Below are 27,048 nucleotides of genomic sequence, written 5' to 3'. Positions count from 1 at the left end.
AAAGAAATCAGCACTATCCAAGATGTAAGCCTGCCCCTAAGACATGTTTCCTTTTAAAATTTTTCCTGAGTTCCACAAAGGTTATATAAAAGAAGAAATAGAGTGAGCCCAAAGTGTGCCCATGAGATCTGAATGACTTCGAGGGCTCCCGGGACCTGGGCAATACACTTTCTAAAGCTTCATTCCAGGTTGATGGGGTTACTAAAAGCCTCCGGGCAACCGAGGCCTTACTCTGCAGGTCAGAATCCTTAATTCCACAGGATTCCCTCTACCTGTCAGGTCAGAAGATTCCCAATCTAACAGGACCATCACCTTGCTTCTTCTGTTCCCAGGCTTTTCAACATTCATTTGCATGTCCATGTATCCAGTACTCTTAAGCAGTGGCTCAGGAAGGGATAAAATATATAAAGAAGCAAACTTACCATCAAACACGTTACTATAATAACAAAGATGCTGAGAAAAATGACAACAGCGTAAAATCCTTCTTTGCTCCAGATTTTGTCCGCTTCGTGCTGCCCTTGTAAAACATTTTTCTTTAAAAGCAAAACAGAAAGTCCGATGTTAAATGAGAGTTTGAGGAGACTGGCATTCTTATCAGACACTCAGCGTATTTTTAGCTTTATCGCATGCAGTGCAGAGCAGCACACCTACATCCCCCGCTGCCGGCCGCGTCTCTAAGGCGGGGTCCTCACTCATGACAGGTGGCTTGATCCCCTGCAGGAGAGCAAGCCTGCCTCACGTGGCCTACTAGGGCCTGGCCTTCGTCAACACCCCTCCAACAGCCTCTCTTCGAAGTTACCTGGCTCATAAAATAAAAGAGTTCTGTTCTTTGCTGTGTTGAGGCAATTGCTTCTGCAGCTTTCCTTGCTCTGCTCCAAGGCCCCTCCCACAACCCCGACTCCCTGCTCTTGACTTTCAAACAAAAGTGAAACAGGTGCAAACAAGATCTCACGATGCCTTTATAAACAGAGCCACAATGTCAGCATCATTTCCTTCTTTTTTTCTCCTCTTTCATAAAACCTTTTTATTTTTTATTTTTTTCTTTCAATGCAGTCTACGTTGTCAAAATCTGATTGAAGTTCACGTCGACCGTACAGATTGTTAGGAGATTATATTTTATTTAAAAGCAACAGGGAACAAGACACAAAGTCCAGAACTGCTTGGTAATAAAAGGTAAAATATGTAGTTTTATTTGTGCTTTTCAGATTTTTTTTTCTTACTACTTAGTGGGTGGGAGGGAGGAGGAGAAGCTGAATAAAATGTGAATGAATGCCTTAGTTTCATACCTATTTGGTATCACACGTTAGAATGCCATTAAATTTTATAATTCAGTGAGATTTACAGATTTAGAGCTAAGGAAACGTTAGCTTGAAACCAAAGGTCTACAGGTAGGAGAAACATAAGGGTTAAATCAAGTCAAATGCTTCTGCTTCTCTAAAATTCCACTTTGGTAAAGTGTGCCCTTTACTCCCTTGAGCAAGAATCCTCATCTGTCCTTGGATAGTGTCTCCAACAATTAAGAGAGACTTGAGCAACAGGATGTTGAATGATGGAAAGTCACATGGAGAGAGGCTGCAGAGAATGAGAGGTTATCCTGGGCAGGTGAGCACATGGCTTAATGTCACCGCCGGGGTGACTTCAGCCTCTACTTCGTGGAAGAGAGGATCCACCGAGCTGATCCCAGTCAACCACAGGATTATGGGAAATCAATAGTTGTCTCAAAAAAAAAAAAAAAAAAAAGGCCTTGAACAGAAATCTATTCTTGTAGGTGTCTGAACTTTGAGATCATTGTTAATTATTTTTCAAGACTTTATTTTTTATTTTTCAAGACTTTAAAAAAAAATAAAATACATTTAACATTTGTAATAGACAAAAAAAATATTTGCCTTAAAAAAATACTTTGTGAAAACTTTTATCCTGGAACTCCAGTAAGTGTTGCTGGGGAACAAAACAGAACAGAAAAGATCTTAGGGTTCAGTTGTGATGATAAAAATGACCTGAGGCAGGGACGGCTGGGGGGCTCCGCGGTTGAACGGCCGCCTTCAACTCAGGTCATGATCCTGGGGTCCTGGGATCGAGTCCCACATCGGGCTCCCCGCTCCCTCTGCCTGTGTCTCTGCCTCTGTCTCTGTGTCTCTCATGAATAAATAAGTAAAATCTTAAAAAAAAAAAAAATTGACCTGAGGCAGACTCCTATTGCTTGAAGGAGTCAAGTTTCTATTTGCTTATAAAACATTTATATGCTCATCACCACATCTTGCCTACTTCCTAAGACACAGATAAGTTCATGGATATAAGAAATGATTTGCATATATGTAAAAAATATGTAAGGTGTAAGTTGAGGGAGAATCTGAAAACACTTGCTTGATGAAATGACTGGAAACCAAGAATCCTGCCGGAAAGGAAGTCTTGGATTCAAGTGGTGACTTGTCTTTTACTCTGCCCTCAGCCAGATCATATTTAATATAATACTCCTGAAAACATAGCTGGAAACTAATAGAAAAGAAAACTCTTGTAGGAATCAGGTATACATATGGAAATGAGGTTTTTTTTTTTACAGGCAACTAAATAACATCTATTGCTTGCTATAAAAGCAAATGAGTTAAGCCTTCAAGTAGGCAGCCTAAACTTGTCAGATTTAAGTATGAGGATCTGAGCTTTAGTTCATGTAAAAGTTGGATAAAAAGGGGTGGTTAGGTGGGTGGAAAGAGATTTTGTGTTCCTAACCTGATTTGGTTCATTTCTTTTTCTTTTTTCTGCTATAGTTCGACACCTCCTGGAATATCAACATGTTCCTTTCTGCCTAAGACAAATCTGTTTTCTTTTCTCTTTTAACTAAAGTGGTGATGATGGAAGAATTAACCTCCTACCTGCCCCCCCCCCCAACTCCCAGTTAGAAAGGCACATGTTTTGAACTCCTAGAACTTAGTCAGTGCACTTTCTTGGTAAATAGATTTCCTTCTGAGTCATGCTATTACTGCTGAGCACTGCTGTATTTGTACAGAGATGTAAAAAAATTGATAAGGACAGGGTAATAAATGGAAAAGTTTGTTAAGATCCCACAAGTCAAAAGATTATAATCCACATTAATCTGCAATCTAACCTTTGCATAAGGTTAATGTGATGCCTTTATATTTTGTCAAGGGGCTGAGGGTTCAATAATTCAGAGGTTCTACAGCCAGGTCGAGCCTAAAGCCACTATATCATCTTTACCTTGTATTTCATAGCTGCATCTACCTACATCGCTTTGCCCTTTAACTTCGTTGCAGTGAAAGGAGCTGCTGGGTTGTGTTTTATCTTATTACTTCAAATTTGGGCAGTTTCCTGTATCCGTCACATGACTTCTCTATGTCCTGTTTAATAATTTGATGCACTATCCTTGTCTTGTTGGTTTTTTTTTTTTTTAAAACCAATTCTGATCCCAAGTGGTGGGAGACATCCCAAATGCGAGGAGAAATGATACAGAGGCTTCAGGAGATATATCTTTTGAGAAGAGATGAAGCACACAGAATAAGAATGAAATGGAAATATTATAAATTATCTGGTTAATTGATTGAATTAGGCAGATAAATGGGGTGTATCCTACAACAATGTAATTTTGTTTGATCAATGCCAAATTCCCACTGTATTATCCACAAAGTGAACAGTCATTCTGAATGATCTGACGCAGGTTAGCATTAATTCTATTCCTCCTCTGCATTGTATAGCCAGAACTCTAATTCTTTAGATTGCTGGCTAATGTTCTAGTTTCGAGGAACAATCACCATACTCATGGGTTATGGCATATATTTATTTGGTATGTTTTTTTCTCTTTGGAAATATTCTATGAAAGTATCACTCAGCAAATTGGCCTGTTATTTTTTATTTTTATTTTTTTGGCCTGTTATTTAAAGAAGTCAACTTTCTCCTTTGAGACATAAGACCTGTCAAACTGCAACGATTTTCAATTAAACGACATCAGCAAATCCTAAATGTTTTTTTCATTCAGTGCAGAGCTTGCTATTTCAATAGATATTAATTAATTAATTAAAAAATTTAAGATTAATTTCATAAATTAATTTTTTCATAAATTAATTTTTAAAATTAATTTCATAAAATTTAAAAGTATAAACTAAAATAATGAATTTCATTCTATTTCCTTAAGATGTAACTTACTAGGCAACAGCATCTTATAGTAAAATAATATTGACGTGCCTACATCGTTCTAGGTCATAAAAACATATAAAAGAAATAATGTCTTTTCTCCTAAAAAACTCAGGTTCAAAGTGAAAACAGATGAATAAATAAAAATAATTCTCTGGTATTTTTGTTTTCCAAGAGTCATCACTAATTAAAAAAAAAAAATCAAGCAAATACGGAAATGGCAATGACAAAAAACATGTCCTTCCCTGAAAGTAATTTTAGATAAGTTTAGAAATGGATGCTTTAAGACATCATTCACAATATTCTATAATCCAGATAAAGGATGAAAAACCAAAATACCAATATTCCTTTTTTTTTTTTTTTTCCTGTTAATCGAAATGTTAGTTACTACAGCACAGCTATCATTTTGGGATAAAAATGGGAAAGAATAGGTTGGGGCCTAAGCTTTTGTCACACATTAATGACAAAGATGAACAGAGAAATGGGGAGACTCACAGAATACTGTTACCAGCTTAAACAAATACCAACAGATGCCTCCGTGGTGCCCCTCTGGATGCTGTGTGGCTGAGGCTCCCCATGACTGGAGGTGGCTTTCTCTTCCTTCTGCATTAGAGTTTCAGGGCAGAGAGGGTAATGCTGGACCGATTCTAGAACTCCCTCAACAAAAGCCTCAAATAATCCATCTGTCCTTGGTGAAACGCCTCTTCTATACAACTAAAATACTTCCTAGTCTCCTACAATGTAACATTTTCTAGATTCTAGATTTCCTAGATTTCTAACTTCCTACATTTTCATAAAACATATCACGTTTTGACCATCAAATACATTTCCATTGCTCAAGGGCAGTACGGACCTGTGGTCTATGGTGGGTTAACAGTTCTGTGACAAGCTCCTCATCGTCACTGGGCTGAGGTGTGTTGAAGGACAAATACCTGATTTTAACCTTTTTTTTTTTGGGTGAGCTTCTCTTGGTTTGCAAATCTGGATGACTCATTAAGCTGCTGTATTCCTAAAGCGTTCAGGATGGCATTTAAACTCAGAATAAAGCAACAGGGAGGAATGCTTATAATATTCACTGAAAGCTTACAGGAAGAAGAATACATGAACCCAATGGTCTTTTTAAATTTTGAAAAAATTGTCCTGAGTGAGATGATGTGCAAGGCAGTCTGTCGAGGGCCTACATAGGGAAATGGGGTTTGGTTCGATAACAGGAGGGAGGCTCTTCAGAGTCACATGCAGTTAGGGCTAGGGAGGGGTTTGGGGGTTGAAGCTCATATGGATTCTTTCCCTGGCCTCTCTAAGGCAGGACATGGCCTCTTCTTCCTCAAAGCTCCTGTGGCTCGGGGTGGTAACGTTACCATACACCTCCCCCTGTATCCTCCTCAGCTGCTTACATCTTATTTGCTCCACAAGAACAGAAGCTCATTGAAAGAAAAAAAAATCATATTTTATTTGTTTTCATTTATTTGTTTATTCATCTGTTTGTCTGACGGTGGATATTACCTAGCCCAGCACTTAGGCCCCTCGAGTGCGCATTATATGCCAGGTACTGAAGAAGGGAATGAGAGAACAGATCCAATGAAATGGCACATGCTCTCAAGGAACCTGGTGTGTAGAAATAGATTTGAAGACCGAGACAGAACAGGGCTTTTGGTGCTAAGCTCGATGAAAACACAAAGCAAGCACCCACATCTGTGGAGGCACAAGGGAAGGCTCTGCTACGTAGTAGACTGAACTTGCAACACGAAAGTTGTACAGATGGGTCAACATATGCACAAGCCCGGAGGGAAGAGACAGTATGGGGGTGTCCCGGTACCTACTGAGTCTGGAGTTGCTGAAGCATAAACTAGGAGGGTGTTGTTCAACAATCAGACCTTATATCATATTAAGAAATCCAGACCCGATTCTATAGCGTTTAGGAAGCCATAGAAGAATCATGACCTAAGGAGGGCAGGGCCAGATTTGCTTTTAGAAAGATCACTGTGTGCGGCAAGAGAGAAAAATCCCCTGTATGTGTGTTGGGGCGGGGGACAGAGCACAGAGAGGGCAGGGAGGGAGCAAAACTAAATGCAGCAAGACCAGATGGAGGCTGTTGTTACAGTCGTGGTCAATGATGGAATACATCTTCATTCTGCCAATAAAAAATTGTCCTGCATTCAAATTATATATGGTGCCCACTCTAGGTGAGGATTTTCATGTAGATTTCTAAAATTTAATTCACATTTCAAGTCTATAAGATAGAGGCTATGCCTTTTTTTTTCTTTTTACTAGACCCATTTTGGAAAAGAAGAAACTGAGGCTCAGAGAGGCCGATACTAGGCAGACAGACTTATTCTCGCAGAGATTAAATCACCTGCCTAAGGTCACGTGCACCGTAAGTGCTGGTTTGGAACTCAAACTCGTTTTTGTTTTTTTGTTTTTTTTTAAGATTTGATTTATTTACTTACTCATGAGAGACACAGAGAGAGACAGAGACACAGGCAGAGGGAGAAGCAGGCTCACTGCAGACCTGTGGTCTATTGTGGACCTAATGTGGAGCCCAATGTGGGACTCCATCTCAGGACCCCGGGATCACGACCTGAGCCAAAGGCAGATGCTCAATCACTGAGTCACCAGGCGCCCCTCAAATTCAGTCCCACATCAGAGCTTTTTATACTACACCTGTGATAGCTGCTGAAATGCGAGGCTTTGTGCTTTCCTGCAAAGGGGAAGAGACTAGGCATTAAGATGTCTAGACGTCAAATGTTGGTTTTCTACCTCACTTACTCGTCACTTTGATGAAGTCACTTAATTTCTAGGGGCCCTACCTCCTTCTGCATTTATAAAACATTCACATACCTCCCCCAGAGTCTGATTCTATGATTCTGTGGATTTAATTACATCTATTCAGGATGATGATCATTCCAGAGAGTTTGTTACGTTGAGATGAAGCAGAAGAAGTAGAAAAAGGGACAGAATTTACTCAAGAGAGGATGTTGGAGACGGTGGGGACAATTTATAAAGGGCCAAATTTAGAGAACAAATCTGGATGGTGAGAGCAACTTAAAAAATGCCCAATTTATGGACGACAATATCCAGAGTTCTTGAAATTAGGTTTCAGAAATCAGAAATCAGAAAACAAAACGAGCAAAAATGCATTTCAAATTCCAAGGTTGTGGACAGAGGTGAGTATCTGGTGACTATTACGACAATGAAGGCGGTGAGGAGCACACCTGTTAGGGGAGAAAGATACAGGGGTGGTTCTTCTTTGAGATTTCAGTGTCAAGTAATCACCTGACAAGTATATCCAAATGGCTTTCCTTCCATAGAATTTACTGGATAAGTCAAAATAAGTTACAAGGCCGTAAAGATTTGGAGGAGAAAGTGTCTCGGAGTGGATCTTTGATGTGAAAATAAATTTCCTTAAGGAATAAACATACTGAGTATGAAGATCAGAGATTTCTGACCCTTAGGGAGATTTTTATTATCAAATAACACGCAATAAACAGCTTTCATTTCGACGCCTCCTGGGATCGAGTTACCCTGTCATGCTAACCGTGCACATTTTCTAAATGAAATATTCCATGAACAACATACCTCAGGGGAGACTTCTATAATTCCAAATTGGGATAAACTCTGATGTAAAACATTTATATTGAGTGAACGCAGCACTTCCTCCGATGGCAGGGCATCAGGAATTCCTGCTTTTCGGTTTATAGGAGACACAAATAGTTCAACACTGTTCTTCTTTTCCTAGTAAAAGCAGATTATTTGTGTATGTTAACAGACATTGTACACAGCTTCAGGAAGTGTTCTCACCTTTTCTCTAGAATCATTAAAGAAAATCAGAACCCCAGGGTCTCCAAAGGCATCCTGGAGATCACATTTGTTAGTTATGTATCACACTTAATATCATCGGCCCAAAGCCTGGACTCTTCCAATGGCTTTCTTTCAAGATTTGTAACTTTGTATTTCACTGGATGCTGGCTTAATTTCCACTGCATACTGTAATTTTTGAAATACAGCATTCAGATGTGCCCAGAGTCGTTGTGTGTATGGAAGCGTTTTAAAAACCAAATAAATTAAATAAACCCTGATACCATAGTACCACTGTCAGACATCACTGCTCCATATATTTTTCTGACTCGTATTAACCTGAAGGCTGGACTAACTAAGGAATCTGAGGCTAGATGAGCTTGGAAGTTGCTTCCTTGCTCCTGTCCTTTACCTCAAATATATTATACCTTAAAAATCTACCCTCGGTAGAAGCGCGTATACTGTGCAATAATAATCATGGTACTTTCCTCTGAGTATTACCTGGTAGCATGACCTCATTAGCTGACATGGTAACGGAGGATTTCTCACCCTAGATGACTGATATGCCACATGCGCACACGAGAGACTGAACACCACACAATAGCATTGTCACCTCTCCTTCACAACTTCTACAAGGCACTTGAAGAGGGCATCGCTCTTGGTCTTTTCTCTGTGGTCCATGCTAGCAAACGTTCTTTCAATGTGATTTGTCATAAGCTCAGCTGGGTATGAAACGCAGTGTCATGCTTGCTTTGGCAGCACAGACACTAACATGCAGGCCTCAGTGTACCTCTCACAATCCAGGGAAAAAACCATCTCTGTGTCTGCAGAGGACATCGGATAATGACTTCATATAGCATAATGCTGATGTGACACCTGTCTATAATAACTTAAATAGTTTCTGACCTAATAACAACAATAGTAGGAACAGATCACTTGTCTGGTGCCTGACGCTCCCGCGTACCTTACATCTATAATCTGATTTAATGCTCAGAACGCCTCCAGGGTAGAGGTATTCCAGTTATGGGCGCTTTGCAGATAAAGAAACCTAAGTGGCCTGCCTGAGGTCACACACTGGGGTCTGGCCAAGCTGGAGACAGAGGACAGTCCTGTCTACAGCTGCCAAAGCACGCGCTCTTAATCACTGTGCTCGGCCACTTTAGGCATCACCGGAGCTCCACTTATTATAATAAGTGATCTTAGAAACAGACTCATATAAAGGCCACTGACATTCTCTGAGGAGGAGCACATACCTCCCTGGGTGTGATAATCCTCTTGTCCCTGCAAAGAGCTATTACGCTCCTTAAATCTACACATAAAAGTATATCTAAGCACAGGCACACACAGTTTAGGTGTAGATGTAAAACAGCTATAGCACCTACATCTTCTCACTTGAGCAAGCTATGCCCTGGATACAAATCCTCAAATTAACTCTTTCAGGATACTGGGGCTAGTTGTATTTCCTCATCGGGGGTACTGTGTTATAAACTTCGGTGGTTTGCTTGTTTGTTTTTTAAAGTCTACTTAGTCCCAAGAAATAGTTGATTCACAGGATAGAAGTTATTAGGGGGCCCGAAACAACTCACCCCCACACACACATAAAAAAGGAAGTGAAACAAAAACTCTAAGCCAAAACCAAAGGCAAATTCTTCTCCTTAGCTGAAAATGCAGATACCTATGAAAGAGAAAGATGAACTCAAGCAGGAGCATAAGAATTTACAGCAAGGAGAACATACAGTAGGATGTACGAAGATGCCAAAGTCCCTCTTCACAAGAACCTTAGGTAATTAGCTTTTTTTACAAAGAGATCATATGATTTGAATTTGTCTTTCTCTGCCCTATGCTCACATCCACCTCCATGTGTAGATGGGAACATGTAGTTGGATGACATCAAGGTTCCCAAACACTGAGGGAATGGGGAAAGAAAGGACGTGGGTGATTGATAGCTAGGTCTGACATGGGCCCCCTACAAAGGATCCTTCGGGTTTCCTCGTCCCCACCCCAGATACTCATCTAAGTGCTCTCCTGACTTTTCAGCATTACCCATTCTTGCGTTCCATTTGGGGTGCTGTCCTTGAGGACCGGTTCTTCTTTACTCTTTATTCTAAATCCTCTGTCTTGTGAATTCACTATCCTTCATCCTGATGCACTTGAGGGGTTTTAATAATTACTGTCTGGAGACAGTGTCTTAACTGATGTAGAAGCTTTCACTCTTAGGGAGAATCTTTTGGGACTGGTGTTGGGTAGTAGGCAGCCTTGAACTAGGAGAGGGTCCACAAACTTTTTCTGCAAAAGGCCAGCCAGCACATATTTTAGCTTTCAGTTTAGCCAAAAACCTGTCACAACTACTCAATACTGCCATTGTAGCATGAAACCAGCCATAGTCAATATGGGAACAGATGGGTGTGGCTTGTTCCAATAAAACTTTCCTCGCCAAAGACAGGTGGTATGCCAGCTTTGGCTCATGGGCCATAGAGTGATAGCATGGGTGTTCTTTATTATCAAAGCCTTTAATGAAAATCAAAGTTGGAACTCTGGGAAAGCAAGATGTAGGCATCTTACAATGAGGCGGTTGATGTGTACTTGCTGCGGTAAGAGTCCTAAAGCTGCGGCCACTCCCTGGCGGAATATCCGAAGCAAGGTTATGTTCAGCCTGTTTACATCCATTTGCAGTGTCTGAAAAATATAGAAAAAAACAAGTCAAAATTACAGCAAATCTGTGGTTCAAGACATGCAGTTCCTGACTGATGACTGGCCGCAACAATTTCTGTGACTGATCAATTCACACTCGTGGTGCTTTATTGCATTTTTAGCGGAGATCAAATTACTGGGACATTTTAAGTGAAATTTTAAATGGTGTTAGTTAAAAAGATGGTGCAATTCGTCATAATAAATAATGCAAATGAATAATCAATTCATAAGGAATTTTACTGAAACATGTGCTGGTCTTCAGTGTGAGTCCAGAAGACAGAATGGAATATATGGCCTCCTACATTTCAGTAATCCAGGCCTTGGGACATCTTTAATTTGTGCTCACACATAGTCACGTGCTGGGTAAGTTCCATAATGCCAGGCTTGGCAGTTCCTCTAAATAGTGATCTGCTGCTAGTGCAAGGCAAAAGAAAAAGGCGCAATAATGCATTTTCAAACTCTGGCATGGAAGCCAATGGTATTGATAACTTGGTCTAAGGTAAGCAATTGTTATTCAATTGTTTGAGCAAATACTCTTAATTTTCAGGTTAACTTGGAAAAAAAGACAACTAAATATTTAAAAATGCCTTAAACACAAATCAATTTACAAAATTAATAATACAGCCTTTATTTAAGCCAAAGGTACTATCACTACTCTTAAAACATGAACTAGTTAACTATGTATTTTCAAAAATGCATCCTGATCATTTGAGATAGATACTTTGCGAGATGGGGAAACCAAACCTTCATGCATATCTTGTAGTGAAATAATAGTAGTTCACTAACTTGGCTGTGGTCAGTTATCAATAATTATATTCAATAGTTATTGACTACATCAATTATCTTAGTACATCAATATTGTATTGTATATTGATACATCAATAACTACATCAATAACTGTTGGATGGTTGCAATACCATCTATTCTATGAAGTGAAGCACACTTCTCTGTGCACGCTTCCCTGATAAAGAGATTGGCTTACACGCATAATCTACTGTGGTCCAAAAACTCTCAGAGGACCTTTTCACAGATTGTTGTAAAAGGAGAATGGAACCGTTTTTGAGAATTTATCGTTTTTTTTTTTAAGAATATGATACAGCTTCTATACATAAAGTTAGTACAAAATAAGTGATTGGCAACTGGACCAAATGCCCAAATGCTATCGGAATGAGAGGGAGTTGGGGAGGTCAAAAGAAGTGAATGGTTCCTGGTCAAAATGGCAGACCCAGCTGGAGCTCCAGACTGCTTTTACACCTTGGGATCTTTTAATGCTTGCACCGGGTCAGGGGTCATAAAGGTTGGTCATGTTAGGAAGCTGGAATTGGACTCCTTGCAAACAACTGAGATCCAGAAAAGGCACAACCGTTTAAAAAATTTAGCTAACAGTCCCATGATATGGTACAACTTGCTTCTGGGAAGGGGAAAAGAATTATGCTGGGGGATGGTAGCAAAGCCATATCAAAACCATCAGAGATACTTTTTAAATTAATACAAACCATCAGATAGTACATAATTGTCTGCTATATATTCTCTGTACTTTTCTATAGAGTTCTTTCCAATACAATTGAATACAGAAAGTGAGACTTGAGCTCACCCCTAAAGATGAGATGAGTTGGATCTGGAAATGCAGAAAGGGAGCAAATATTATATTTTCAAGCCTGCTTTACGTTCTATGGAAGCATGCTTTAAGGAAAATCCAAGAGATATGAAAAAAACTCAGTCCACCTGGCGGTTCTGAGAAGCAGAGGCTTCCTTCCTCTTGGCTCTGCAAGCCTGCGGAAACTGGCAACGATATGAGATATTGCACTGAGCAGTATCTTACTTCTTGCTCTTTGCAAGACCAAAGATGGGTTCCTCGGTTCCCGCAAATGCTGATTAGGAAACACTGACTTCTGGCTCACCCCCAGTGTTTGTCAGGCAGGCACTGCTCCTGATCCCCACGGGCAGCATTTGGAGCCGAGAGTCTACGCTGGGAACTGAGAATCAAGGGGGTTGTGTACACACTTGAGAACTCAATTCCCAGGGCCATGATTAGCTCGAAGCTTGTCACTGTGGAAACAGTATTAAAGTCTAAGTTCCTCAGATTAAAATGGCAAATGGAAGTGGAATGGGAAGTCAAGATTAAAAATGACTCAGAGTGCCCACTTTCCAAGCAGGCAAAAGCTGTGCACTTAAAACAGAAATTAAGACTACCTAACTAAAGTAGAGAAGTGAGTTGAAGTAATTAGTTTAAAAATTGCAATCAACTGGCTCATGGCATCAAAACATTTGGATAATCTGCCTCAGTTCTCTGCTTGCCTGAGAAAAGCTGGCATGTATTTCTGACTATTGCCCATAAAGCTGTGATGCTAAAATGAAGTACAAACAAGTAAATACATGCTTGAGGGTCTTGCATGTGCCAGACATTCTATATGAGTGCCACTGAAGAAAAACAAAGGACTCTAGACAAAATGAGAATTTTATTTCAGAGAAAATCAAAGTACATGAATTCCTGTAGCTAGAGAACATACGTTCTCTCCTTCCTTCTGGGTAGATGCTACAGACACAAAGCTTCTTTTCATCTAATTATGTGAAATCATAACTACTATGATAGAATATAAATTTCCATGGCAATAACAGCAGTGTCACAACTTCAGAGTTACCACAAAATAACACAAGATATATCTGAGTCTGAATTCTAAACCCATTTAGGCATTTGTGCTATTTAACATACAAATGATTTAAGCTTTTAATTTCAAGAGATTCAAGTGCTCTTTCCAAATGCAAATCATAAGCCATTTCGCAGTCGTAAATACTGCAAATAGTTATTACCCAAAAGCAATTGAGTATTTTATTGATACTAGAAATACATATACAGAAAAAATGGAACATATTTAAAAATTCAAAGATTTCAAACTCCTTCTGTATTTAAATTTATTGGGCCTCTGCCTTGTTAAGAGATCCCTGAGTCAATTCTCTTTACCTGGGGCCTAGGTTCTCCCCCCACTCCCTACCTGGCTCCTAGCAATTCCACAACCCCACAAAAAGGAGTACTGCTTTGTAATAAGACTTTCTTTTTTTGGTCACCAGATTGTCCACTAAAGTAACTGATGCCTATGAACCTTAGACATAAATTGGTGCAGTAGAATGGATTAAACCAAGGCACCAGCATTATGTTTAAATTATAAGCATGTGATTGGCTTTTAGTAATTTATTTTTAAAGAACACTTGAATTATTTTTGCCCAGAAGAGGGGGCAGGTTTCTAAATAGACCCTACTGATGTAATGCAACCTGATCTGCCATCTGATCAACCCCCGGAAGAGCCAGGACCACACCCAGTGGCTCCAGGAGGATGGGGAAGGCCAGACAAATGGCCATCTTTTTTCCTAGAGAGATGCCCCCGAAGCCCCTCAGAGATGTCCAGTGTCAGTTCCCAACAGCCACAAAGGAATACAGCTTCCTCAGGACCACGCCTCAGGAGGAATTTGCCTCATCTCTAACTTTGTGTGCTCATCGCTACCTGGGATTTCCAACTCCACATTATTGGCAAGGAGCCTTCCCATTTTGGCTAGAAGTTATACTGTCAAGTGAATTCCAGGAATAAAAGCAAAAATATCTGTTTATGTCTTTGAAACAAGTGGAAAACCCTGACCTATCAGGTGCATTTTATGCAATTACCCAGTCCCTTCTGACAACTCTTGTTGTCCTCTGCTATTACTTAGATGGTATCTTATTTTTATTTCCATATTTCACGTTCCCACCCTTCTCAGAATTTTACACCTGCTTCCCTCTACCCGAATGTTCCACTTCCACTTCACACTCAATATCACCCAAACCGAACTTGCCGTTTTCCCTCTCCCCAGCTGTGACCACATTTACCTCTATTTCTATATTCTATATAGAAAGTCATTTTGGCTTGGCTCTTTTTCCTCATCCTTCATCCCACCATCATGACATCCAATTAATTCTCAAGTTCCATATATTTTACTTCTAAATATCTCTTGACTGATGAGTCCATCTTCGTCTATATTTCTGCCATCTTGGTTCAGAGCACCATCATGGCCATCCGGACTGTTTGAATAGAATCTTCATGGGCTGCCAATCTTCCATGGTTTCTAATTCATTCCCTAGATGGACATCATAGTGATCTGTGCCAAAAGCTAGCCTAATCTAGTCATTATTTACCTTAAAATTTTGAGAAAATTTCATTGTCTAATGAGAAGTTCCACTCATTGGTTCACTGTAATTTCCCCATCCTCCCAGTCTTTCCCCCCAGGCCTTCCCATCATGCACATTATACTCCAGCTGTATTAAACATGCCATACCATTTTTGCATTGTGTCTGTGTATATCTGAACCCCTGGTTAGGCTTTCCTCCTTCTGCTTGGAGCTTCAGCTCAAAGACCACTCTGTCAGTCTTCCATAACCTCTCCTTGTCCCTTCCTTTGCCTGCATCGTTCAGTTCTCTAATAGTATTCTATGTTGGACTTTAGTTATAGTTTGTTTAAATTATTATAATAAAACTTCATATTTACTACAAAAAAACAAGGTACAGAAAGATATATAGTAAAAAGTGATAATATACTTGTCATTTCATTTCAGTCTCCAGAAATAACACTATTTCTTGTGTATCCTTCAAATATTTTCTGTACATATTCTATACAAAAATAACATGTATATATTATATAACAGGTATGTTACTATTAAGTATAAATAGGATTAAGCAACATATAGCATTCCACAATTTGCTTTTTTTCACTTATTAAACTATCAGGGATATGTTTTTGTATTTATAATACATATTGTCATCAAATATCATGTCTAGATTCTTTTTTTTTTTTTTTTTAATATTTATTTATTTATGATAGTCACACAGGGAGAGAGAGAGAGAGGCAGAGACACAGGCAGAGGGAGAAGCAGGCTCCATGCACCGGGAGCCCGATGTGGGATTCGATCCGGGGTCTCCAGGATCGCGCCCTGGGCCAAAGGCAGGCGCCAAACCGCTGCGCCACCCAGGGATCCCTCATGTCTAGATTCTTATCTACTAATTTCTTATTTTAATAGGTTAGTTTATCCCATTTGCTTTACTTTAACAGACCTAGATGTGTTTTATTATTTTATTTTGTGTTATCTTTTTAAAGTTTGTTTTTATTCTTCCTTAATTTTCTATTTTTTGCAGAATGATCTGGGGTTATTTTTGTTGTTGTTCTACATCTTTTTCTTCTAGTGACTATATTTATAGTATTAAATATTATGTGATAATATATTTAAATTCCTGTTTCTTTTTTTTTTTAATCTTTTTTTTTCTTTTTTTTAATTTATTTATGATAGTCACAGAGAGAGAGAGAGAGAGAGAGAGAGAGAGAGGCAGAGACACAGGCAGAGGGAGAAGCAGGCTCCATGCACCGGGAGCCTGACGTGGGACTCGATCCCGGGTCTCCAGGATCGCGCCCTGGGCCAAAGGCAGGCGCCAAACCACTGCGCCACCCAGCGATCCCCTAAATTCCTGTTTCTTGATTTATAAACTTTAGAAAGTATTTATTAACTCCCTGCTATGAAAAATAAAATGTACATCTCTTCCCACCAATTCTCATGATCACCTCCCAGTGTTTATAATTACATTAGTTACTTATTTTTTTTAAAATCTAAAGTAGGCTTCACACCCAGCCTAGAGCCAACACGGGGCCTGAACTCAAGACCTGAGCCAAGATAGAAAGTCAGATGCTTAGGAGATGGAGCCACCCAGGCACCTCAATAATTCTATTATTATTTTTTTTATTGTTAGGTTTTATGTATTTACATTATGTTCTGTGTAATAGAGACTACTCATCCAGCCTATTGCCTCCTCTTGGAAACTCAGGCCATTTATATCAAGGTCAAACCATGTGATAGTTTTCACCAATTAATATAAGTGAAAGTAAAATGACATTTTCAGACTGAAGAAGTTGAGAATGAGGGTGCCTTCTCTTTCTTTTCGCTTGTCTACAAGCTGGTTCCAGGATGACCCTGAGCTTCTGAAAATGATGGAACCACACAAAAGGAGATACTTGGAACCCCAAAACACTGCATGATGCAGAGGCCCTGCCTAACACCTAACATTAAAAGGTGACCTGAGTTAAACATTAATTTTCTTGTATTAAGTCCCTCAGATATTGGCTTGTGTTAGCAGTACTTGCACTGATGAAAATACTAATTACAATTTTTAAAGTTCTGTAGTGTTAAATATTCAAATGGATTCAATGCTTAGGATCAGCCTCTTCCTGAGTTCTTTAGTTTGATGGATCCCTTATTTAGTGGGATTTCATCATCCCACTAAAATAGCTTCTTTCAAGCAGAGATCATGAGTGCTATATTTCCTGAGGCCTTACTTGTATGTTTGAGAATATATATGGTGCTTGTAACAATAAATGACAACTTGGCTGGATGCTATATTCTTGATTCAGTCTTTATTTTTATTTTTTGCCTTTGAACTCTGCTGCTATTATTCCAATGCCTTCAGTCATTGGAAGTTGTTATGAAAAATACCCTGGCTTGAGGCTAGCCTGTTGTAAAGAACTTGCTGTTTCTGCCTCAAATCTCACAGGAGTCTTTATCTTTAAAGTTAAGAAACTTCATCAGGACATTTTCTTGGGTTCATAGTTCCTTCAGCAATCTATGCCCTTGAAGTCTACAGTTTCCAAATTCCCTATTTTAGAAATACTCTCTCCTGTTGTATATTTGAATGATTTTTCTTCTACCTGATTTTTTGGTTCATCTTTAAGGACAACAATTGTCCAATTATATGGTCTTTGTCTTTCTCTCTAACCACTTTATTTTGTGTACTGATTTTCTCTTACCACTTGTATGTCTCTATTCAAATGAAACTTTCTCCAGACTGTGTTTTCAGCAGAATCTGTTCTACTTCTTTTGTTTGTAATGTGGTTTTGATTTCCATAATGTGTGTTTTATTGTTGTCTTCTTGTGCCTTCTAAGTCCTGCCAGCTCATTCATTGTGATGCCCTAGACAATACAGGTTCTCTTGTCACTGTTTCAGACAAGAAGTGACACAAAACTTTTCTCAGTCTTTTGTATCCAATTTTAAATCTATTTTTTCCAAAGAGTTCAGCTTCTCTTTCTCTCTTAAAATACTCCCAACTTTCTAACACATTTAGAGTTAGATTCAATTAGGGCCTCCAAGGCCCTACTTTATCTGTCTCCCGTTCCGTCTGAGCTTCATCTTGTATCCCTCCCTCATGCCACTCCACCCTTTCTCCAGTTCCTTAAACAAGCTGCACTCTTTTTTTGCCTCATGGCATTGGCACCTGCCTGCCCTGGGAGAGTCGTTTGACACCTGTATGGTGGCTCCTTCTGGTTTTGCAGGTTCCTCAGAGGCCTTCCCAGCCTGGGCACTCCCTATGACATCACTGTTTATTTCCTGCTTATCACTATCGGACAGTTTCTTGTTTCTTTTATTTCTTCCCTTGCTAATATGTGAGCTCCTCTGGTGTGGGATCTTGTCAGTTCGGTCCTCTGCTATATCCCCAGGACCTGAACAGTGCCTGGCACATAGTAGGTACTTAGAAAATCTTTGTCGAAAGAAGGAACTTGAATTGTCATAATCAACATTGTGTAGTTACTAATTGGAAGAATCTGGGTGCCATGGCAGGCATAGAAAGGGTTACGAAACCAGGGTATTACTCTTGAAAACTTAATATTTGGTTAAGCAGAAATGATGAATCATTCAAAAACACAAAGAAATCTATTTAACAGAATTTATATTTAATTTGTAATTAATGTGTCTCTGATAGCTTGACAGCTCTACCACTCAGGAGGGAGAAAATGAGTTTATTTCATCTATTTTTTTTTAAAGATCATTTAGTAATTTATGGGAGGAGAAGGAATAGCAGAGGGAGAGGGACAAGCAGACTCTGTGATGAGTACAGAGCCCAATGTGGGGCTTAATCTCAGGACCCTGAGATCATGACCTGAGCCAAAACCAAGTCAGATACTTAACCAACTGAGCTACACAAGTGCCCCTTACCTTCTCAACTTTCTTTTTCTTTTTCTTTTTAATTAAAAAAAATTTTTTTCATTCTCAACTTTCTGAAGCTTGCTTCCAATAGGCAAAATCAATATAATTTTTCTGAGTTGTGTGCTATGTTGGTTGTCAATGGAATTCAAACTAGAACAGTGTTGGTGACTATTTCTCGTGACTAATTTGAGATTTTAAAGTTTATCTTTCTAATGGCAAAAATCAAATATACTCATGACAGAAGGTTTAGAAAATAAAAAGACTTAGAAAAAGTAGTAAATATTCTTCACAACAGTTTATCCCATTACCCTGAATTAAAAATTGTGGTGTTTTTAGTGTTAGCTTTTTTCTGACACATAGGCAATGTAATATAATATCCATATGTATATATTAGATATACCCATATGTATCCTACAAATTTTTATCCATTTTAATGTGATGCTGTCACTATTACATTTCTATGGCTTTCTTCTTTACATGATGTTAGGAGGAAACACTTACTTCCCAACCCTGATGTTTTCTTCTGTGTGGTGGCAGCTCAAATATGGTAATATCCCTGAATTCCTCCCCTCCACAGTCTTTCCAGGGAAGGGGAAGGGGCTTGTGTAATTGGTGCATTTGGAATGAGATACTGGGGCACATGGGCTCTGCACTTTCCTTTTGGGATCTGCTTGTCTGTAAAGAGCATATCATCTAGTCTTCTCTTTGCAAGTGGTAAAGGCTCTGTCCCTTTAGGGGAGGCCACCACACTTGGCTGGTATTCCTGTGGCTAGTGGGTAACTTTGCCTAAGAGGCAGAGGCAGTTATAGAAATATATTGTTATCATGCTCCTAAGTCTTATCTCCAGCAGCTCTATCAACAATGAAGCTACATTTTTATCTCCACAGGCTGCTTCCTCTATCTTCTTCAGGCAGGAAGGAAAGGATGCTATTTCTTGGCATCCTCGAGCACCAATACATGACAGTACAAAGTCAGACATTACATACCCCACCCTACTGCATACCCAGCAAAAGGCAAAAAGGGTCTAAAACTTTTCTTGTTGGTTGGTCTTGATTTCAGCATGGATAGCTACCAGAGAGAGAAGGGTCAGAGGAATATGGTGTTATGGAAGTCAGGGGGGAGAGTTTCCAAAAGTGGTTTTTGTCAACACTGCCATATACTACTGGAGATTAAGAAAAATGTGGACTAATGAAAGGCTGTTGGATTTTTTGATGAGGAATATCTGGTGGGCTTCAAGCAGTGGTTCTCAAAATTTGGTTCATGGTACATTAGGAGGCCGAATGAGCCTTTGTTGGAACTCATTTAAAAATACAGGGCCAGGGTGGCTGAGTCAGTTAAGCATTTGCCTTCAGCTCAGGGCACGATCCCGGGTCCTAGGATTGAGCCCCACAATGGGCTCCCCACTCGGCGGGGTGGGGGAGTCTGTTTCTCCCTCTGACCCTCCTCCTAGTTGTGTTCTCTTTCTTTTTCTCTTAAATAAAATCTTTTTTTTAAAAAAGGTACAGGGCCACTGTGTAGAAATATGGGGGTATGCTGTATGATTCCACAGAATCCCAAAGGATCATTTAACGAGTTTTTAAGGGTTAGTAAAAGTTGATGCTCATAAACTAAAATCAGCATGTTATTAGTGTATATTGAGAATTTAGAGGGTTAAAGGTTGACTATATAATGAAGCAAAAGAACACCAGGACCGTTTTTTGTTGAGAACAAAAGGAGAAAGATGGAATGGTATATACGTTGAATATTTTTTTTCTCCAGATGGTAAGAACTTTGACCTTTATACTACAATAGTGACTTAATCTTGCTTCCTGAGATCCTATGCTGTAACAAGCCAGCCCTTTTACACATGAAATGGCAATACTAGAGTTTCGGTGAGAGTAATATTTTGAGACATTCTGCAAACAACTGCAATGGCAGCTTTGTGAGTTGCTCACATCCTTGCTCTGCGAAGTTGCAGGCAGCCACATCAATTCATGAGCTGATCAATGTAAAGATTCATGAAGGAGCTAAATAAGTATTGGTAGGAGTGAGAAAAGGGAAAGAGAAATACTTAGGAGCCTCTTGAATTATGAGCTCGCACATTGAAAAGTTTTGGCCTACTGTGTTTTCTAATTATTAGGAAGACTGAACACGACTTAAAATAATTGTGTTTGTGTGTTTGGACATTGCAGGTAGGTGAGTAAACACCAAATAAGAAAACTCCGCCATATTAAAATATAATAGCTAAGAATATGGGTTAGGGAATAAGACAAACTTAGATTTAATCCTGATCCTTGACCAAATGATTACTTCTCTCTGAGCCTCAGTTTCTTCATCTGCCAAATGAGGGTGATAACTGCATCCCTTCACGGGGCTTCTCAGGATCATATTAGTTATTAGACAAACAAACAAGCAAACAGCTATGACTGACAGATACAAGGTCCTCCATAAATTTAGTTTGAAGATACGGATTTACTGTATATCAGTGTGAAGCCCCATTAATTGAACTGCTTCTCTGGATATTCAGGACAAGGGGAAATTGAGTAGCAACCTTGTTGATTAAATGAAGGTTCTTTATTTATTTCCTGGAATAGTAATAATGTCAACACGGTAAAAAGTGGCCTGATTGGATTTCCAGTGTTTACCTTTACTGATTGTTTCAGCTATTATGGAGCTTTGGCCGAAGTAAATCAGGAAATCTGGGTCAGAGGAAAAAGCAATGGTCAAAGAGTTGGCTTTTCTAAAGTCATGTTGTTTTTGGAGAGACTAGGTATTTGAGATTTAATGTTACAATGGCACATTTTAGGACGGATTCTTTGATTTCAGAATGTCTGCTTCCAGTCTCTGCCTCACTCACCCTTGCAAACTGTGGCTATATGAGCAGTCAACCCAAATCCCAAATCATACAGAAGGCTCTTTATAGAAATTGAATTAGATTAAATTATATCATTATAGATACAGAATTTATATTCATCATCATTTTATTTTTTCTCTTTACTACAAATTAAATACTAATATTGAAACAGTCAAATTAAGTGATTTAGATTAGAAGCCTTTATCCTGTTCATTTAAAAAGCTTTTTATAACCTAGTTTTTTCTTCATTTCATTAATCTCTCTCTTCTATTTTAATATTCCCTCTTAATTAGTGTTTCCTTTCATAACCCTAATAACATTCTTGTTAAAAAAAAAAAAAAAAGCTCTCTGATGCTTTGGAAGACTCCTAAAATTTAGCAATTAGGTAGAGAACTTTTATAAACTGTTCTCAAAACTTTAAATTCTCTAATTTGGAGTAAACCCTCATCTTTATAATAAGTTTTTTTTTTTTTTTTAAATCATGAGCTGATGAAAGTCTTAACTTTTCCACGTAGAAATTCACTGGAGGAGCTAAGACTTCCATATATTATACAGTAATGCTTTACTTTTATGATATTATCATTCCTAAACCTTGTGAAATTGTGTCTATTGATACTTACAAAAATATTTTTATAAAAGCCACAAACACCTATGGAAGAAATAGAAGAAAACTGAGCTTAAAAACAAAAACAAAAACTGAGGTTTAATACAAAGTTCTTTAGAGACAGGAGAAAAATCATGATGTAACCACAAACAGATATTATCCTGAGAACAGCAAAACAAACATAATAGCCAGTTATTTGTTTTTGACGGAGTCTTCAAGTCATTATGATATGTCCAAGTCAACAGAAATTTCCACTTTCCTCTCCCCTGATTATGTTTTCCCTCTGGCACTGGGTGGTACTTCTCCCTTTGTCCTATTCCTGTGTTCCCTTTCAGTCCCCCCTCCATGTAAGGCTAATACCTCCCCTCCCTTCCTTCACCATCCTCATGCTGGACGCAGAACACAGCAGCCTAAAGCTTGGGTCGAAAACGGCTGGAATTGGGGCCAGCCAGAAACCCAGTATGGACAAAAGCCCACACCCCCAGCCCTAGTGTTGCCTGGAAAACGAGGTCAGCCAAATTCAGGTTTCTACATCTGGCTCTGCCAAGAGGACAGTGCTGTCAGCTTTTTTGAAAGGACAGAGAAGACATGAGACCACTGTCTCCAGGAAGAGCCAAGACCAAGCTCACTGCTAAGTGGCAGTTAAGGATGCTTGGAAATCGATGTCCACGAGCAAAACAACAATCCTTCAACTCCCCAAGCTGTGTGTTTGCTAGTCAGAAACTGATGACTGTCCCCAAATATGTAAATGCTACTTTTAAAAAAAGGAAGAAATGAGCCATCCTTATGGGCCTTGGGGTGCTCTCCTCCCAAGATGGGTAAAATAGGGAGCAGGCTCCCTCTGATATATAGATGCTTCTATTCAATCCACAGGAATGTGTTCTTCGAGGACTCTGAGGTTTTCCCATGCAGCCCTTGAGCTGTGAGGGGGCAGGAAGGCCACCCTAACATCCATGAAAAGGGGTGTAAATGTTCTTTTATTTCCATTCCCTCCACGAAGTAGTTTATGTTTCCCTGCAACGACTACACTAGGATTCTGTTCTGGTGAACTACACAATTCTCCAAGAAACATGGTAAAACAAAATGAGGTTTATTGGCATGTGTTGTTGAGATGCAAATAAGAACTCTCTGATTTAGTGTCCTTTCAACTTTTATTCTCAGTAATCTTGATATTTCTGTCACAGTGGGAATTAACAATTTTCTGCATAACTAAAAACGAATAAAGACAGAACATGGGATACATTTTAGTCAATGTTCTTGTGTGGTTTTTTTCTTTTCATCTGCAGGAAGAGATGGCAAAATGATAATCAGCGTATAATTTTTCACAGTGTGTTATTTTCGTTTTTAAGCACCGCAAGAACCATCTCATTTCTAGAAAAGCGAGGCTCTGAGTGATTTTGTCTGTGGCATAACTCTGATGCACAGCATGACCCAGCCAATTTCATCTGTCACCTCCTCCCAATATTCCCTGTAATACTCCTGTTTTTTTGTTTTGTTTTGTTTTTTCTTTTGGCATGATTGGGGCCATGGTATTTATTAGGATTGCTATATCTGGTCTAATTATTAAATTGTTAAGTAGAAGCGCATGGATTGATGAGAAAGACAAAGGAGACTATATATAACTTATTTCTCCTGTTACAGCTAAATATAGGAATGGCTAATTTCATACAACACAACCCAGCATCAATTATCAGCAGAGTAATTCGCACTAGCAATTTAAAAAATAAATGTAAGATTGTGGAAGCTTTGAGGAAGATATTTTGGTATATAAAACTAAGAAGCCACATCTTCTTTAAGGCTTTAAATTCTATTAAATGACAGATTCAAACACATTAGTCCTCCTCACATTAAAAAGCACCTATGCACTAAACATTAAAAGAAAATCACTAACAACTTTTGTTTCTCTTTAGTCTAAAATCTTGCTTCTAAACCCTAAACCCTGCTTTGAAATTGTCAAGTCATCATTTGGCATTATTATCTGCTCATATTTCACATAGGAGACATACTACAAAAAAAAAAAATCTGACAACTCTGTATTTCATGGTAAATAGAGTTTGACTTCTTGAATCAAATGATATATTTGGGCCATCTTGATGACTGTTTTCTGCAATATTAAATCAGACAGGAAGTTAGACCAATTTTATTATTAAGATGAATTGAAACACCAGATGCACTATTTGTTATTCATCATCACAGACTGCAGATAAAATCAGAATTATCCATGACTTTGTACCAACACCAGAACCAGTATCTTATTTTTAAACACTCAAACTAAGTTCTAAAGGCAATGCTTATTTTTTCAAACAACCATAAACGAACTAAATATTTTGTGAGGTCTTTCACCTGAAGACAGCACTGTGTAGATAAACTAATAAATTCATACCTAATTTTTAATGAGAGCCACAATTCTTACGAGGACAGCCAAGCTTTAATAATAAGGTTCTTGGTTTACTGGTGGAAAACAACAAACCTGAGGTCCCCAGTTGGGAATTAAGGCCTGAGAGGTCTCATGTCAGTGACTTTCATTCATTGGTCCCCACATCCAATTACAATGCAAGATACTGACTAGCCTTTTAGCGAAGTCTGCGTGCAAAGGCAGGGACCCCAAGATGCAGTTATAATAAAAAAAAAGTCTAGATTTAGTGACTTAGTCCCTTTCTAGCGATCATAAATGCAAGCTAGTTCACCTTTTCCCCAATGTCAGTGTGAGAACTACATGAAATCCAACCAAGAAAATATCCGCTCAGTGTCTTTTGTATATTTTTCAGTTCTGTCCAAGTGGATGTATTTCTAATCCTATTCTCTTTAGGATGGATAACAAATTTTAAGAGAAACTTCTTAGGATTGTGGTAGGGTCTTCACTATTTAGAGATGTTGAATAATTGCACAGCATTTTCTTCTTATTCCCCACCTTGAGGCTAAAGATATTTCCCAAGATATCACAGAGACTCTCTGCTGACTCACTCCAGTACAGCCACATGCACAGATGCAGACAGAAATCTCAGGATTTACCCTCCAAACCTCACTATTAATGTTGAGGAAGCTTCACTTACCTGTTTGGAGATTCACTGGATGTTGTGATGACTTCGACTTCCATTTGTACTCTCTGTGTTCTTTCCTCACCAAAGCAAGCCGAACTAATCATGAAGCTTTCTAAGCTTGTGTGTTGAGAGGAAGCCTCATTTAACCACCCGGAGGTAGCTGCCTGGTACTATTTCTAGAGACATTGCTGATCTCAGGTCTACCGTAGCAGCCTGTGCCTTCCCCAGAGATATCTTAGGTGCTCGCTGTTTTGACAGTTCGCTAGAATTGAAATTCATGGGGAGGTGTTTTTTTTTTTTTTTTTAAATGGTGATTAACAAAACTGTGAGATGAGAACTTTGTGGACCATAGACAAGGTGTGTTGTGTGAAGGATTCTCTCCTCTTTCTGTCTTTTAAAGATGCTATGTTTACAAGGTATTTCCATGAGAAAGTTTCTCTAAAAGTCTATTTCCTCCAAAATTTTCCTACTCTGGGTGAGGGACTTTACAGATCTCCTTTAATCCTCATGGTCGCCTAAGAAAGCTGGGATTATGATGAATCTTTTTACCAAGGGGGAATTTAAAATGATGTAAGTAAAGCCCAAGCAATGAATCTGGTATTCAAATACAGGTTGGTTTGATTCCATAATTGATGATTTTTTTTTCTGCTTCACCATATGCACACCATTATGACTTAACACAGAGGGAGTTCAAATAAATGACTGCTGTAATTATTATTAGTAATGAAATATTTGGTGTGAAAAATAGGAGGGAGCAAAGATAATTAAGACGCTCTCTCTCTTTAAGGAGCCAGCAGTCTGTTAGAGTAAGGGTAGTCGAAATACTATAGAGATTTCATGAACTATGGCCTCAAGATATATGGTGTAGCTTGCAAGGCTGCAATAAAACCTAATCATTTATACATGACTGGTGGCATGGTAAATCGATTTTTTTAAAGGAATAGTGCACTGGGAAGAGTCTTAAAAATGTTCCTGAGCTTTGATCTACTAATCCCTCACATGCATATTTATCTTAAGGAAGTGGTTTTCAATGAATAAAAATAGATAGACACAAAGATTTTCTATGCAGCATTATAGTAAAAAATCAGGAGCAACTTAACTGAACTCCAGTGCAAAGTGGGTAAGTTCATTATGGTGCATCAACGGGAGGTTAACTGTGTAATTCTCTCCCCCTTTCCTGCATCATTATGAGTTGACCCTCTCTACTGGGTCTTTCTAATCCGCCTTCAAGTGTGGTGTAATATTTCTCATATTGAAACAAAAGCCAGGGGCATCTGGGTGGCTCAGTCAGTGAAGCGTCTGCCTTCAGCTCAGGTCATGGTCTCAGAGTCCTGGGATCGAGCCCCATCTCGGGCTCCCTGCTTAGTGGGGAGTCTGCTTCTCCCTCCCCTCTCTGCAGTCTCCCTATCAAATAAATAAATAAAATCTTTAAAAATAAACAAACAAACAAAACAAAACCCAAACAAACCAAAAAGATCTTGTCTAGTCATCGCCCCTTTTCCTTACTCTCCTTTCAAACAAAGATCTCAAGAGTTGTCTGTATTTGTGGTTCCCAATTCCTCACTTCCACCTGCCATTCTCCCTGTACCAGCTCCTGTTCCACTAAACCATCACTGCTTTGCCCTGTGATAAAGTCTTCGTCTCCCTGATGACCTACCAGGAGCCTTTGCCATAGATGATTCCTTCCTCCCTTTGATACTTTCCTTACCAGGCACCCACATCTTCTCGGTTTTGTGTCTCATTCACGAGTCACTCCTTTTCAAATCTTCCTGACTTCTCTATGTTGAAGGGTCACATGTTCAATTCTTCATCCTTTCCTTTTTTCTAAACTACGGTCTCAAATTAACTAGGACCTCACCATCAGCGGGCTTGTACACCCAGCTGCATACTTGACATGCCCCCTTGGATGATGGTAGCATAAACCCGAATGGTTGTTTTTTTTCTTTTTTGT

The 27,048-nt window shown here is 39.0% G+C and overlaps 1 protein-coding gene across 4 annotated transcripts in view; it reads right to left on the bottom strand.

The window, feature by feature from the left end:
* PTPRR (protein tyrosine phosphatase receptor type R) overlaps positions 1-27,048 on the bottom strand; it is a 235,325-nt gene that overhangs the window by 96,713 nt on the left and 111,564 nt on the right. Inside the window, exons 3-5 of one of the 4 annotated variants that reach the window (XM_041757500.1) lie at positions 10,501-10,614; positions 7,720-7,875; positions 423-533 (exon numbers count right to left, since the gene is read on the bottom strand). In XM_041757500.1, the coding sequence (XP_041613434.1) occupies positions 423-533; positions 7,720-7,875; positions 10,501-10,614 (381 nt within the window). Of the gene's footprint in view, positions 1-422; positions 534-651; positions 751-799; positions 913-7,719; positions 7,876-9,981; positions 10,048-10,500; positions 10,615-27,048 lie in introns of those variants that run through there. The other 3 variants (XM_041757503.1, XM_041757502.1, XM_041757501.1) reach the window with 3 other exon arrangements.

The sequence above is a fragment of the Vulpes lagopus genome, chromosome 5 (assembly GCF_018345385.1).
Source record: "Vulpes lagopus strain Blue_001 chromosome 5, ASM1834538v1, whole genome shotgun sequence".
Classification (NCBI taxonomy): domain Eukaryota; kingdom Metazoa; phylum Chordata; class Mammalia; order Carnivora; family Canidae; genus Vulpes; species Vulpes lagopus.
Note: the sequence above shows the minus strand (reverse complement) of the source record. Positions and strands in the feature narration are given on the sequence as shown.